The following is a 15,000-nucleotide window of genomic DNA, read 5'->3' on the forward strand; positions in this document are numbered from 1 at the left end:
GAATCATCAAAATGAAAATAAATAAACATTTGAAATATGTCAGTATGTGTGTAATGAATGAATTTAATATACAAGTTTCACTTTTTTAATGGAATTACTGAATTAAGTTTTTCATGATACTCTAATTATATGACCAGCACCTGTATATACTTTTTATTAAAAAGACTACATTACTTATATATATATATATATATATATATATATATGTAAGGGTTAATGCCCGACGAGGTGTCCATTGTCAGGTTTTAATGGACGACGGCGAGGTGTGAACCGGCCGACGCGCAGCGGAGTCCATTAAAACCTGACAATGGACACCTCGAAGGGCATTAACCCGCTTATACCATGGTCACTTGCCAAATAACACATTTTTAAAACATTAGTTTATATTTTAATTCGTTTTACAATCGAAATCTAAAGTTACAAGTTACAAACAATAACTTGGTTTCCTTGGTTACGCCTGACGGTTTATTTAGGTGTCCTCTATCACTTTTTAACGGACACCCTGCAGCCAATCAGAATCGAGTATTCACCCAGACCATGGTATAAATACATTTATATGTATATTGGTTATCAGTTTACAGTTTTCAGTATATCAATATCAGTTTACATATCCAAACATTGCTTTAGCCATCAACTGTAATAATCCAGTGAGATTTTTGTAGGCTCAAAGAGTCTGACAGCAGCCGGTGCTCCACACGGAGATCTGATCTCACCATCATCGAGTCTGTCTGTGATTACGCGAAGAAACAGAAAAAACTGAGACAGACTTCTGAGCTGCGGAAACATCTCCACGATGCTTGAAGCCGACCTGCAAAGCTAAAGTCCTCTGAGAAGTTTTAGACACTTGTGTAAAAATGCTTCAAAGTAAGTTGGCTTTCAAAAGTAATGTCATAAATAGATTTGATTTATTAGTTACTGTAACTTCTATTAACTAAATCAAATCAATATTTGGTGTGAACACCCTTTGCACATAGTTTTTAAAGTAGCTTTGCAGGCCGGTTTCTTCAAGCGTCTTGGAGACTTGCCGCAGATCTTCTAGATTTAGTCTGATTCTTTTTTCTCTAGATTTCTAGATTCTAGATTTTTTTCTATTCTTCATGTAATCACAGATGGACGTGATGATGGTGAGATCAGATCTCCGTGTGGAGTACTGGAGTACATGGCAACACTTGATTTTGATTGGTAAATCAAAACACACTGCGGTCAAATATTTTTTGCATAATGATGTGAACCGATGACCATCACTGGCAATCAACTTACAACACAGATGTGCTAATTTCACGTATTTCATATCACTATATTCCTTTCATATCACTCTATTCCTTTCATATCACTCTATTCCTTTCAAAATGCGTTATTCATTGAGCTTTCTGTGGACAAATGTCTAGATGAACGAAGTGTTGGACTTAGACAGGGCCTTGAAGTTCCTGGATGTGTGGCTGAGCACTGACTCCCGAATCACAGATGGCAGAGGCTCAGAGGGGGGCTCCCCTCGAGCCCCAAAGCAGAGCAGAAATCCTGGACACACAGAGGCCCTCATGCAGAGTAAAGCAGATCTCCCCACAGAGTGCCAAAGGGAATCTCTCTCCACCTTCCCTTAATGAGATTTTAATGTGCAGGTCGGCAGAGGCCTGCAGAGACTCAAGAGCTCACAGAGGAGCGACTAGAGATACGGTCCCAGCAAGAAGCCAGAGACCCAAAGTACCAATACATCAGACGGCAGAGATATTTAATCCCTAATTTATTACACTCTCATTGAATGAGATTTAAAGTGCAAGTTCTCAGTACATCATTGATCGAACTCTGATCGTTGATTTGCCGTAAGAAGGTATAGTTCATGGCTCATCCTCTGAAGGTTTCAGTGAAGTTTCTTTCAGCTCTTCTAAGACTCCTCTGTAGCTTCTCACTGATGCTTTAATGAAATGTGAATGGGTAAAGTGCCCTCTAATGGCCAAACAGAGAAACACAACACAAAACAAATAAAGCATAGGCAATCAAATCTTAAAGTTCCCCCTGTAATATATTATACGTATTTCTCTCTCTCTCTCTCTCTCTCTCTCTCTCTCTCTCTCTCTCTCTCTCTCTCTCTCAATTTAAAATGACTGTTTTCTATTTCAATATATTTTAAAATGTAATTTATTCCTGTGGTTAAGCAGAATTTTCAGCATCATTACTCCAGTCTTCAGTGTCACGTTCCTTCAGAAATCATTAATATGCTGATTTTGCTGCTCAATAAACATGTCTTATTAAAAATGTTCAAGTTGTGCAGCCTAATATTTTTGTGGAAATCATGATGCGTTTTTTTCATTTTTTTTCTTTACACACATGGGAACTGTAGCACTGAATTGAAGTCATATAATGTGACATAAAGCAGTTTATCATTCTACACCACTACTTGTTGGAAAAAAAATAGCTTCTTTCTGGAAAAGCTACACAATTGCTAAGCTACTGACACTCTAGTGAAAAATGTATAGTCGTGTCAGTACTTCTGTAACTGTGCGCTGAGTATTAGATATTTATGACGCTTCAGAAGCGGAGAATATGTTCTTATCTAACCTCTCTCTCCAGGGCTGTGTGGTCCTGAGGGAGAAGGTGAGACTGATAGCCTGAGGGATCTAGAGATCGAGCAGTGTTGATAGGGGAAAATGACCCTCACCGCTCTCTCCTTCACCGCAAAAAAACACAGGTCAATCCTACTGACTCGCTCTTATATAGCACAAAACCAACATGACCTCTGATGTGAGCTCACACGCGGCCACTCCAACTCTCTTTGTCATTCTGAGTACACCACTAGTTTTAAAAGAAAACGAAAAAGAAACTGCATTTTGTTCCACATAGCCTACAAAACGAAATATCTTACAAAAAAAATTATACTTCAAATAAATGATGTTCTTTAGAACTTTCAATTAATAAAAAAAAATACAAAAAATAATTTTATAATTTTCAACATTAATAATAAGAAGACATTTTTATTGAGCACAAAATCAGCATTAGAATGATTTCTGATGGATCATGTGACACTGAACACTGAGTAATGATGCTGGAAATTCAGCTTTGCCATCACAGGAATAAATTACATTTTAAAATGTATTTAAATAGAAAACATTAATAATATTTTACAGTGATATCTATCATTCAGTAAATATACATATCATTATAAATATATATTTGTCTTGTTAATTGGCTAAATAATGAAAGTATCATTAGTCTAGTGAAAAAGTGAAAGACCCCGTAAGACTTTCGTTCATCTTCGGAACACAAATGAAGATATTTTTTTATTAAATCTGAGAGCTGGATCACTCCTCTATAGGCTTCCAGAAAAGTTAGTAAAGACATTGTTAAAATAGTCCAAGTTACTACAGTGGCTCAACCTTAAGTTTATCAAGCGACGAGAATACTTTTTGTACGCAAAAAAGCAACAAAAATAACGCATTTATTCAACTATTCATGTTCTTCTCTGTGGGCCTCTGAGTTAGTTCACGTAGTGTAAGAGCGCAGCGCTTCTGTGTTGTATTAAATAAAGTTTAATAAAGTCGTTATTTTTTGCGCACAAAAGGTATTCTCGTCACTTGATAAATTTAAGGTTGACCCACTGTAGTCACTTGGACTATTTCAACAATGTATTTACTATCTTTTCTGGGCCGGCAAGGTTCAATCCCATTGAAGCCTATAGAGGAGTGATCCAGCTCTCAGATTTAATAAAAAATATCTTCATTTGTGTTCCGAAGATGAACGAAAGTCTTACGGGGTTGGAACAACATGAGGGTGAGTAATTACTGACAGGATTTTAATTTTGGGGTATAAAATGTACACAATTAATCAACATCCCTTACCAACAATGAATATGTGAATATATCCTTGTGTATTTTATCCTTTTTTTAATAGTTTTTGGTTGTGTTTCTCTCAATTACATCAGACTCTTTGTTCCTCCATAATACAGTCCTGTAGCCTTCCGTGGAAAATACAAAATGTGCATAGGACCCATTTTTGTCATTACATGAACTATAGTCAAAGAGAGCCATGAAAGTCATAACACGGAATACCTCCCCTGGTGCAGCCCTCCCTACTTTCTATTGGGGTCTTTTGTCTCGGGTGTCAAAGAAGACAAAGAAGAAAAATGGCTGCCAGCATTCGCCCTCTTGCCTTCATAACTAAGAGCGTACGGCATGACCGAAGGGACACATTTAAACCTCCTTCATCACCCATACACTCTCTTGTCCTAAACCTTTAGCTAATAGAGAAGAGATGAAGCGGAGGACATTGCAGTCACATTTGTCACACGACTATGATATCAAAATATACCTAATATTTAGCGAAATCAGGTCACAGGAGTCATTAATATCAGATATAAATGTAACGTGCCTGTGTAGATCACGTATGAACGGAGATGGATGATAACGCCAAGGTAAATTGGGCCATTGTATTATTTGTTGTTCTTTATTTTGTATGTCTTTGGCCACATACTCTACACACTGTGAAGTTTCAGGAGTGACAACCATTTTTAAATGTATGTGAAGTTTTAGCTCAAAATATCCCACAGATATTTTTATATAGCATGTTAAAATTGTCATTTTTTGAAGGTGAGCAAAAACGCATAGTTTTTGTGTCTGTCCCTTTAAATGCAAATGAGCTGCTGCTCTCGGTACAGAGGGCGGAGCTTCAACAGCTTGCACTCACATAGACATGCACTGAAATTTAAAAAACGTTTAGCCTTTTATGTTCAAACCAGAGTCAGAAAGCTGAGAGACTCAAGATGAAGTTACAACATAAGCAACAGGACATTTCTGAATGGTTAGTTGATGAATTTATGTAGCTTATGTGTAGTTATCTTCTAGTCATTGATAAGCATATTCTATCTTGATAATCTATAAATCGTGTTCCGGGAGAGGGGTTTATGTAAATTTTAGGATTGGTGATGTCACTAACCCGGGAGGAATGTCGTGTAGTCCCTACCAGCCGTTTGTTGTTCTTAAAAAGTAATTTCTTTAAAAGAAAATATGTCCCTTTGCTTCGAACTTTGAGCATTGTAACTTTGCTGATGTTTTTTATGCTCAAACAGCAACATTACACACTAACTAAAGTTAGAAAAGTGAAATCATATTCAATCACCCCTTTAATAACTCACCAATAATTCAAGCACGTCCCACATTTCTTCTCATTCATCCATGTTTCTTTGCTACTCTAACGTGTTTCAGCAGTCATGCGTTGCACGGATATATTTACATACAGATAAACTAGAAAAATCTCTATTGATTGACATCTTCATTTCGCCCAGGCCTACTCCGCACCCCCCGGGGGAGACTCACCCCTGGATTATAGGATACGGCAGAAATTTTCATTTTATTTTAAACTCGACACTGCAGATGACAATATATGTTTTTCACTTTATCGAAAAGGATGAACTATGAATAACCTATAAGAACGACAGTGTGACAAACAATGATACATTCATTCATAATTCCGTTTACACGAAAAGCACAACGAGTCATCCTTTGTCAATTATAACCGTGGTAACTCCATCCATGTACTTACTTATTTTAATATGCAAAACTGTTACCCAGTCATAGCAGTGGGCATTTACTTCCAAGTCTTGAATGTGGAACGCCCATCAAAAAGGAGTGTTTGAAAGAGAGGGTCAAAAACAGGATAGAAAATAGCTTATTACTTCTAAATTAGGATGTTTTTTTAATGTAAAAATCTTGATAGCATTATAAGTGGACCTCAGAGAACATTATAGTTAATGACCCCTTTAAATGTATTGTAAAACAACCTCATACATAAAGAATGAACATCCACACATGAATAATGCTTACCCTCCACACAAGACGGCTGTGCCCGCGTCGTGCCGGCCACCTGACCTGGGAAACAGGAGCACTTGACAGTCTGTGAACGTTCCTCAATCTTGTTCTTATTACAGCACCGGTGGATGGCCACCACCTCACAGGTTCCCTGCTTCACCTGGTACGAAGCTGCAGAAAAGATAACCCTAACTGTTAATATTAATAACCCACCCAATATAAGAAACAGCATCTACAACCCCAAATCCAGAAAAGTAGGGACATTTAGTAAAATGCAATAAAATCAAGACTCTGTGATTTGTTCATTCTCTTTCACCTTTATTTAACTGGCAAATGCACAAAGAAAGGATATGCAAATGTTTCACTAACTAATTTTGTAAATACAAACAAATTTAGATGTTGATGGCTGTAACACACTCCAAAAAAGTCAGAAGAAGACAAAGTAAAAGTGAAAAGCAAAGATTGGTCATGGCTCATCACTTTGTGCCAAATATCATGAGAGAATTTTCAAACAATTCAAAAATCCCATTTCTAAATGCAAGATTGCAAAGAATTTAGGTCTTTTATCTTCTACCATACGATACCCTGTGAGGTTCCACTTTATTCGATAGTCCACTTTAGACATTCTACTGCCAAAGAGATACTTTGCAACTACTTGTCAACTAACTCTCATTAGAGTATTAGTAGGATGAAGTAGACTGTTAGGTTATGGTTAGGTGTTAGGGTTCGGGTTAGGAGAATAAGTTGACTCGTAGTTGTCAAGTTACTTATAGTCTGTAGAATATCTGTTGGGGGACCATCAAAATAAAGTGTTACCAGATATTAGACTACTAATACTCTACTGAGAGTTAGTTGACATGTAGTTGCAAAGTTACTTATAGTTATTAAAATGTCTAAAGTGGACTATCGAAATAAAGTGTTACCCATTGTGAAAAGATTCAGGGAATCCAGTGAAATCTCAGTCTGTGTAGGGCAAGGCAGGACACCTCTATTGAATGAGCGTGACCTTTGAGCTCTCAGATGGCACTGCATGAGAAACCACCATGCAACTCTGTTAAATACAGCCACATGTGCTCAGGAGTACTTTGTAAAACTATTGTCACTTAACACAGTCTGCTGCTGCATCAAGAAATGCCACTTGAATCTCTGTTATGCACGGAGAAATCTATACATCAGTTCTATGAAGAGATGGCGGCAAAATCTCTGGGCCCGAGCTCATCTCAGATGATCCAAAACACTGTGAAAATCTGTTCTGGGGTCAGATGAGTCCACATCCCCAGCTTGTATTTTGGGAAAAAAGACATTGGGCCCTATTTTAACGATCTAAGTACATGGTCTAAAGCGCAGGGCGCAAGTCCAGTTAGGCCGTGTCCGAATCCACTCTTGCTAGTTTAACGACGGAAAAATGGTCTAAAAGGGTTGTCTCTATTCTCTTAATGAGTAATGGGTGTGTTTTGGGCTTTACGTGCAATAAACCAATCAGAGTCTCATCTTCCATTCCCTTTAAATGGCAGTTGCGCTCGCACCATGGCGGATTCGCTATTTACGTACATGACGGAATTTGATAGTGGAAAGACCGAACGCGTCTCCAGAGCGCAAAACGGATCTGCTTGTGCGCGAGTTTAAAGCGTGTGTGCAGACCATCTACGGGACAAGCCGGATTACATTGTAATCCTTTTATTTTAAATATTTGGCATGTTTGTGTGCTGCTGGGCATCCCTCTGTGTGTAATAAGCAGAGTGTACGCGCGCTGTGGACCCGCCTATAGGCGCACATTACTAACGCGCTCTTTAAATAACAAAAAAAATATTGACTTTAGACCAGGTTTCAGTTGGTCAATAGCGCAGTCTATTTCAGTTTCCTCAAAATACCAACGCGCCAACAATGCGCCTGAACAATGACGGGCCTCAATCTGCACATGCTAAAACAGAGGGGTTTCTAGACTCTATATTGTAGACGGGATGTGCTTGACTGCCTGTCTGCAGTCCTGATCTGTCTCTTATTGAAAATATATGACCCATGATGAAAGGAGAATCAGACAACGACGACCAAACACTGTTGAACAGCCGTCTTGTATCAGACGAGATTCAACTATTTGTATCCACAATTCTCAAACTATTAAAAAGTTTAATTAGAAGGAAAGGTGATGTGACACATTGGTGAACATGCGTCCCAACTTTTTTGGAGTGAGTTGCAGCCTTCAAAATCAAAATGTGATTATATAAAATAAACTTAAGTTGGTCAGTGAAAACTTTTGTCAGTTAAACAAAGGGATTCCACTTTAGGGAACAATTTCACAACATTTCTGGATTTGGGGTTTTACAGTATATTTAATGAGAGTTGCAGCATCTGGAGGACTGCCAGGTCCCTATTTTCTCTCTCCCACTTCCCCTAACATAGTGAACACAGAGCTCTATTCTTCTGTTCGGAGTGAAAAAATAAATCATTTAAGCACTAGATTTTTATTTTACAGCCAGTCTAACATGAGTGCTCAATTACAGCCAAGATTTGACTTAAGAAACAAGGCCTCCTCTATGCAGTGAAGTGTGTGAGTATCAACTAATGTTTTATTGTTGCTGCAATGTGGTAATAATGTGAATTGCCAAAATTCATTATGACATGGTTAGAGCTATTATTTAACAGATGGCTGTGGAAAATAACATATCCAAATGATTTAAATCACAGTGTGGATGAAGTTTTCAAACACCATTAGCATTCCTTAAATTCAAAAGTGACTAGTCACTCTGGGTTTACTGATATATTTACAGTGCTATGCATAAGTTTAGACACCCATGCTAAAGTTGACTAAAAAGAGGAATAAAAAATCATCCTTTGGAAATTGAACTTAATGCCTTAATTTAAAAAAATAGGAAAAATCCAACCTTTAAGGACACCAATTTTCTTTGTGAATGAATAATGTATCGTAAATAAATAAATTTTCTTCCTTAAAATACAGGGTGCATAAGTTTGGACACCCCTATGTTAAATTCCCATAGAGACAGGCAGATTTTTATTTTTAAAGGCCAGTTACTTCATGGATCCAGGATACTCTGCATCCTGATAAAGTTCCCTTGGCCTTTGGAATTAAAATAGCCCCACATCATCACATATCCTTCACCATACCTGGAGATTGGCATGGAGTACTTTCCATAAGATCATCTCTCAATGCAAATCAAACCAGCTGTTAGGCTAACTGAAATAAAACCATGCCAATCTCTAGGTATGGTGAAGGATATGTGATGATGTGGGGCTATTTTAATTCCAAAGGCCAAGGGAACTTTATCAGGATGCAGAGTATCCTGGATCCATGAAGTAACTGGCCTTTAAAAATAAAAATCTGCCTGTCTCTATGGGAATTTAACATAGGGGTGTCCAAACTTATGCACCCTGTATTTTAAGGAAGAAAATTTATTTATTTACGATACATTATTCATTCACAAAGAAAATTGGTGTCCTTAAAGGTTGGATTTTTCCTATTTTTTTAAATTAAGGCATTAAGTTAAATTTCCAAAAGATGATTTTTTATTCCTCTTTTTAGTCAACTTTAGCATGGGTGTCTAAACTTATGCATAGCACTGTATATGTGGCATAACCATCTGTCCTGCTGTCAGGAGAGAGAGCAAACAGGTGACATGGATTTGAGGTGAACATTTATGATTTACTTCCTTCTCCTGGGACATTGCTAGCAAACATTCATTACAGAACAGAAAAGGGGACCATAACCAAAAACTTTTTTATAGACTTTTGCATATTTAGGCTACATCGGGAGGGGGGGGGAATGGAAAAGCTTCAGTGGAACACAAAAATGCATTCTGTATACGGCCCCTAAGGTCAATCTGAAATGTGTCTGATATGTAATAAAAGGTGAATGAAATGACCAGTAAGGCCTGGAAATACATTAAAAACACATTCAAGTGAGACACACCATGCTTTCAATACACAACAGTAAGAAATCCAAAAAGGTCATAAAATATATTAATACTTAGGTTTAGAAGTTCCCTTTGCGATGTGATATCAAGTGATTAAGGCTGATATGGATGTGTTGGGTAATTTCATATTTTTTTACATATTCATATTCATATTCTTCCACTTTAGACTTTCTAATAACTATATATAACTTTGCAACTAAATGTCAACTAGCAGTCATTAGAGTATTAGTGGTAACTTTTTTCTTTTTACAGTGTCCTTATTACATGTTACATGTACTTACAATAGTAATAACAGTAAATTATGCATAATTACATGCAACCAACCTTCAACTAAACTCAAGTCCTACATTAACTCTATAGTAAGTACATGTTGTTAATTAACCCATTTAAGCCCACCGGCAACTATAGTTGCCGCAGTGTATAGTTGTCATTTTCCTTTTGAAAGTATTTTTCTAGATGTTATCCATGTTTAATGTCTCAATGACATGCAAGCAAACAACCAAGTAAAGGATTTCAAGAATAAAAAAAAGGTATTCACTTCCTTCCTGTCACATGAGGCTGTCAACTTCCTATGCCTACTTCCAGGAAGCATGGCAAAGCCAAACCCTCCCAAAGAAAGGTCATTTTCATGTTAATAATACGATTTTTTTTGTTGACATATATATATCTATATAATCATGAAGGTCTCTAGAATCATCCAAACAAAACAAATCTTACAAGAGATCTATAGTTTTTTGTATACTTAGTCAAAAGTCCAAGCGGCAACTATAGTTGCCGGTGGGCAAATGCCTTGTAAGTACATATATCATGGACATTTTTGGAACAAGAAGCACATGCATTCATTTCATCTAAATAAGTGTCTGTGATATGTGATTTTGTATTTGAAACTACAAAAAAATAGCTTTCAGTAATTGAAAAATGCTGAAATAAAATAAAACATAAACATAAGAATAAAAAATGTTACTCAAAAAAATGAAACATAACTAAAATTAGAGTTGTTGCCTTGGCTTACATTGAATGAAATTTAAGTTTAACTAGAATGAAGTATGTAACGATTTTTTGTATTTTGACGTAATTATCATAATTTCGAGATGACAACCAAGACGTTCTACTTGAAGCTGAATTGTGCATTTCTATGGAAACACTATCAACGGCCAAATGGATATGCAGCGGTCATGGTACAAGTAGGAGCTCTCAGAAAATTCCCAGTTTACAAGCTGTACAAGTTGGAATCTTGTAATTACAGTAATTACGACATGGTGTGAACGCACCTTTTTATCATTCTCTTGTAGCCACAAAGAATTATGGGAAGTGTAGTTTGGTTGCAAAAGCCTATTAGATTACCATACTTGAACAAACTCTTCATTGATCATAAAATATTTTAGTCAAAATGCAAATTACAAACCATTATGATCAGCACCAGTTAGCTGAGGGATTCTGCTATTGATAATTCAATGTTATAATTTTTCTTTATAGTTGTACTTGTACTAAATGTGTTAAAAATAAACAAACAAATAAATGAATTAAATAATGTGCATTGTTTATGTTTCTAAGTGAAATGCAATGCAATAAAGAATCATAAAACCCTGTTATTCTTTTAATGTACACTTCAATTTTATGATCTAATGCTGCGTTCACGTAATTACCATAATTTCGAGATGACAGAACATGACGTTCTACTCGGAGCTGCTCACTTCCTCGGACAGGGAATTATACGTTCCTATGGCACATCTTGTAATTATGACATGGCGTAAACGCACCTTAATTCAGACATGACGGGTCTGCACACACACACATGTACACAGAGGTTTCCATTTCATCAGGCCGTGAACTCCCTCTCCCGCTATGATGTGTAGTTTGTTTGACAGCTTCCTCCTGGGAAAAGTGGTGCTCCTCAGCTTGGAGAGGCCTCATTCTTTCTACTCTACCTTCTCTTTTCATTTCCTCCTGAACTCACCTCTCTGCCTTCTCCCCTTGAGGTTTCACATTACCCCCCTCACCCTGTCCTCTCTGTCCAACATGGACCCTGTCGACTGGGCTTTAATTAGAGGAAGTGTGCGGAGTCCAGGGGGCGAGTGCTTACAGGCTGGATGCCCGCGCGCGTGCCACTCCAGGGTCTCTGTCAGCCCCGACGTCGCAGGATAAACAACAGATAAGGGCAGATCTCTAACTGTGACTATGACTGACACCACGGGGCCTCACGTCGGATCCTGCACGGGTATCGGAGAGATAATGAATGATGGATGGGGTGTCTCTGTATTCTGGAGATGAGGGGGCTTTTTGAATTGAAAAGTGAATTTTATCTGGAAAAAGTGAATTGTATCTGAAGTATTTGTATTTTCAAGCTAAAACTAAAATTTGAAAAATAATTTTGGTATAACTAAAATAAAGCTGAAAATAAAATGTATGCAGATGTTAGATGAAAAATGTTGTATTAACATTATTTAAACTATTAATTACAGTTAAACAAAACTAAAACTTATAAGAATGACGAAAGCACATAACTAAATTATTAAAACTAATAGGAAATTTTTAAATATTAAGAAATAATTTACAATATTAATACATTATATAACACTAAAACAACAAAGCATTAAAAAGACTGCTAAAATTGGTCTTTTTAATTTTCTAAACTATAAAAAATTGAGGATATTCAATGGTTTTTTAAAGCGGTATTTTGTATTTTTAGATTACAAGTTTTTCAAGTTACTGTTATTCAGATCAGTGGTTTCTTGGTTCTTTAAAGCAGTGATTCTCAAATGGTTCAGGAGCCAGATTTTACACTGGACATTGACCCACACAAAATCACTGTGATCAAAATGAACATCAGCTAAAGGTAGTCTGGGTCATATTTGCTTTTTTTTACTTTTTACTTGTAATTTTGGTTTTGGTTTTCAAGAAATAAGAACTGACAGTTTCTCTTTATTAATACCTTTAATCAGCAAGGATGTATAATATTTGTCAAAAGTGACAGTAAAGACATTTCTATTATAACAAAAAATCTATTTCAAATAAATCAGCATATAACGGAGCCCCTATGGGGACATGGTGATGGAAAAAAATATATATTTCAGTGCTTTGCATTCACTAAAGAACACAAAAATTTTGCAAGCTAAAGCAAGGTTTCTAGAACACAAAACATTTGCGAGAGAACCCAAAAGCGGTGCCATATCATTTTACCTCCCATCACATTTTCTTTTTACTTCATCATGTTCCTTTAGTGGCTCCATGTCAAATTAGAATGATTTCTGAAGGATCATGTGACACTGACTGACAGAAGACTGGATGGTTACACTTTATTTTAAGGTTACAATTACAGTGTAATAATTATATAATTAAGTACTGAGTAATATTAATAGTAAACAACATGTACTTACTATAGGGTTAGGATAAGGATTTGGTTGTGGGTTAGTTGCATGTAATTATGCATAATTTACTGTTATTACTATGGTAAGTAACATATGTAACAAGGACACTGTAAAATAAAGTATTTAAGAGTGGTTAAATGTAATTTCAAGTGTATTCCGTGATTATCGGAATAAGAAATATAAATGTGTATGTAGGTTGTGTGTGCCTTGTTAGTGTGCAGAGAAGCAAGTTGGAGGCTCAGCACTCATGAGACTTCCCATCATCACCAAACCCCAAGAACAAAGGCCATACTGCCTCCTACTGGCATAATAGCTCACAGGAAAGACATGGGCAATCCCTTCCTTCATAAGTAGCACTGGCACACAACAAACCTTTATCTACCATTAACAGTCATTTACAGTCAAATTAAGTAAGGAATAATTGACGACAGGCCGTTGAATTATTATAAAAATAATGCACACCCGAGGTGGTAATGCGGTCACGACGCGAAGCGGAGTGGCCGTTACACCTCGGGTGTGCATTATTTTTTATAATAATTCAACGGTCTGGAGTCAATTATTCCGCTTATACTACTGTTACCACACCTCGAAATATTGTTCAGATGATGTATTTCAAGACGTTTGTAAAGTTTTTGTCATTAAAACGCTCTTGTATGTAGGACTAATTCCTTGCGCATCTAAACCCCATGCTCCGTTGCTAATTCCAAAACGTCATTTTAGAGTTAGTAACGGAGGTTTGAGCCGCTGATAGCAGACTAATGCTGGACACACTTAACGACTAGAAACATCCTCTGACTGTGAATGCAGCAGATTTTAAACACCGCTGTGAACCGACTGAACGCGCTGAACACACGTGCATGATCAGTCATGACTCATAAGTATCAAATTACATTCATAACCGGCCTTAGAGAGAAGCATGTGCGTCAATATAATTATTTATTTATTCATTCAATTTGTTTTAATTAATTCGTCCATTCTTTTTTTCTATTAGTGACAGTAGACTAGAAGACTAATAAATGAAACACAAAGCCCTTTTAACAAGTATAGGCCTATCAATTTTATTTATTTGTTATATTATCTTCAATAATTACGAAAACCCGTGCAACAGGACTATCAATTTATTTAAATATTCAGTTTAATTTTTTATTGATTATATAGGACATTGAAAATTGCAGATCAAGCGCATGGGCTGCAGTTTCTCTTGTTATGAATTGTATCCTATTGTCCGTTATTACAGTTAACTACGCGAAGTGATATGGAACTGTAATGAGGTTAAGACCTGCCTGGAACTACTTTAGCCGTGCGGTTCCCTGAATATAATTGCACACCTCAGAACGTTCGTCAACCAATCAGATTCAAGCATTCAACGGCCCTGTAGTATAATGAGAAATAATGCAGCCAACCAGAGGATGAAGGTCTCACACTATCACTCATCTTACACCTTTCTCACACACAGTCAGGCGTCACATCTTGGACACTTAAGTAACATCATCTGACACATCTCCAGCCCTGGAGACTACAGCAACCAACAAGCCACAAAAATGAGATCTCAGACAGTGGAAAAGATTGCTTGTAAACGTTGCATTATAAGCTAATAACGACCAAACAGGCATGCAAAATGTGTGCTGTGTGAGCAGCTTAAATGCATCTGAATAAGCCTTTTTCTGTATGTGGCTCTTTTTACACACTTGGCAGCAGAAGTCATTTGTAAAATTCTCCGCCGCACCATTAAGCACAGTGAGCAGACTCCGGGGATAATCGTGAGGTTTTTTTCCGCGGCTTCTCCTCCAGGACCGCAACACTGGAATTAACCGCTCAGCGTTCCACCATAGCCATCTTGTTCTGGATTTTAAAGCGCTGTTATGATGGTCTCAGAGTAATAAATCTCAGATCAGCCTGAAATCA

At 37.0% G+C, this 15,000-nt stretch overlaps 1 protein-coding gene across 1 annotated transcript in view; it reads right to left on the minus strand.

The window, feature by feature from the left end:
• tafa4b (TAFA chemokine like family member 4b) overlaps positions 1–15,000 on the minus strand; it is a 32,520-nt gene that overhangs the window by 12,094 nt on the left and 5,426 nt on the right. The window contains exon 3 of the mRNA XM_079597331.1: positions 5,814–5,969. Coding sequence (XP_079453457.1) covers positions 5,814–5,969 — 156 coding nt within the window. The remainder of the gene's footprint in view (positions 1–5,813; positions 5,970–15,000) is intronic.

The sequence above is a fragment of the Phoxinus phoxinus genome (genome assembly GCF_949152265.1).
Source record: "Phoxinus phoxinus genome assembly, chromosome: 22".
Classification (NCBI taxonomy): Eukaryota; Metazoa; Chordata; class Actinopteri; order Cypriniformes; family Leuciscidae; genus Phoxinus; species Phoxinus phoxinus.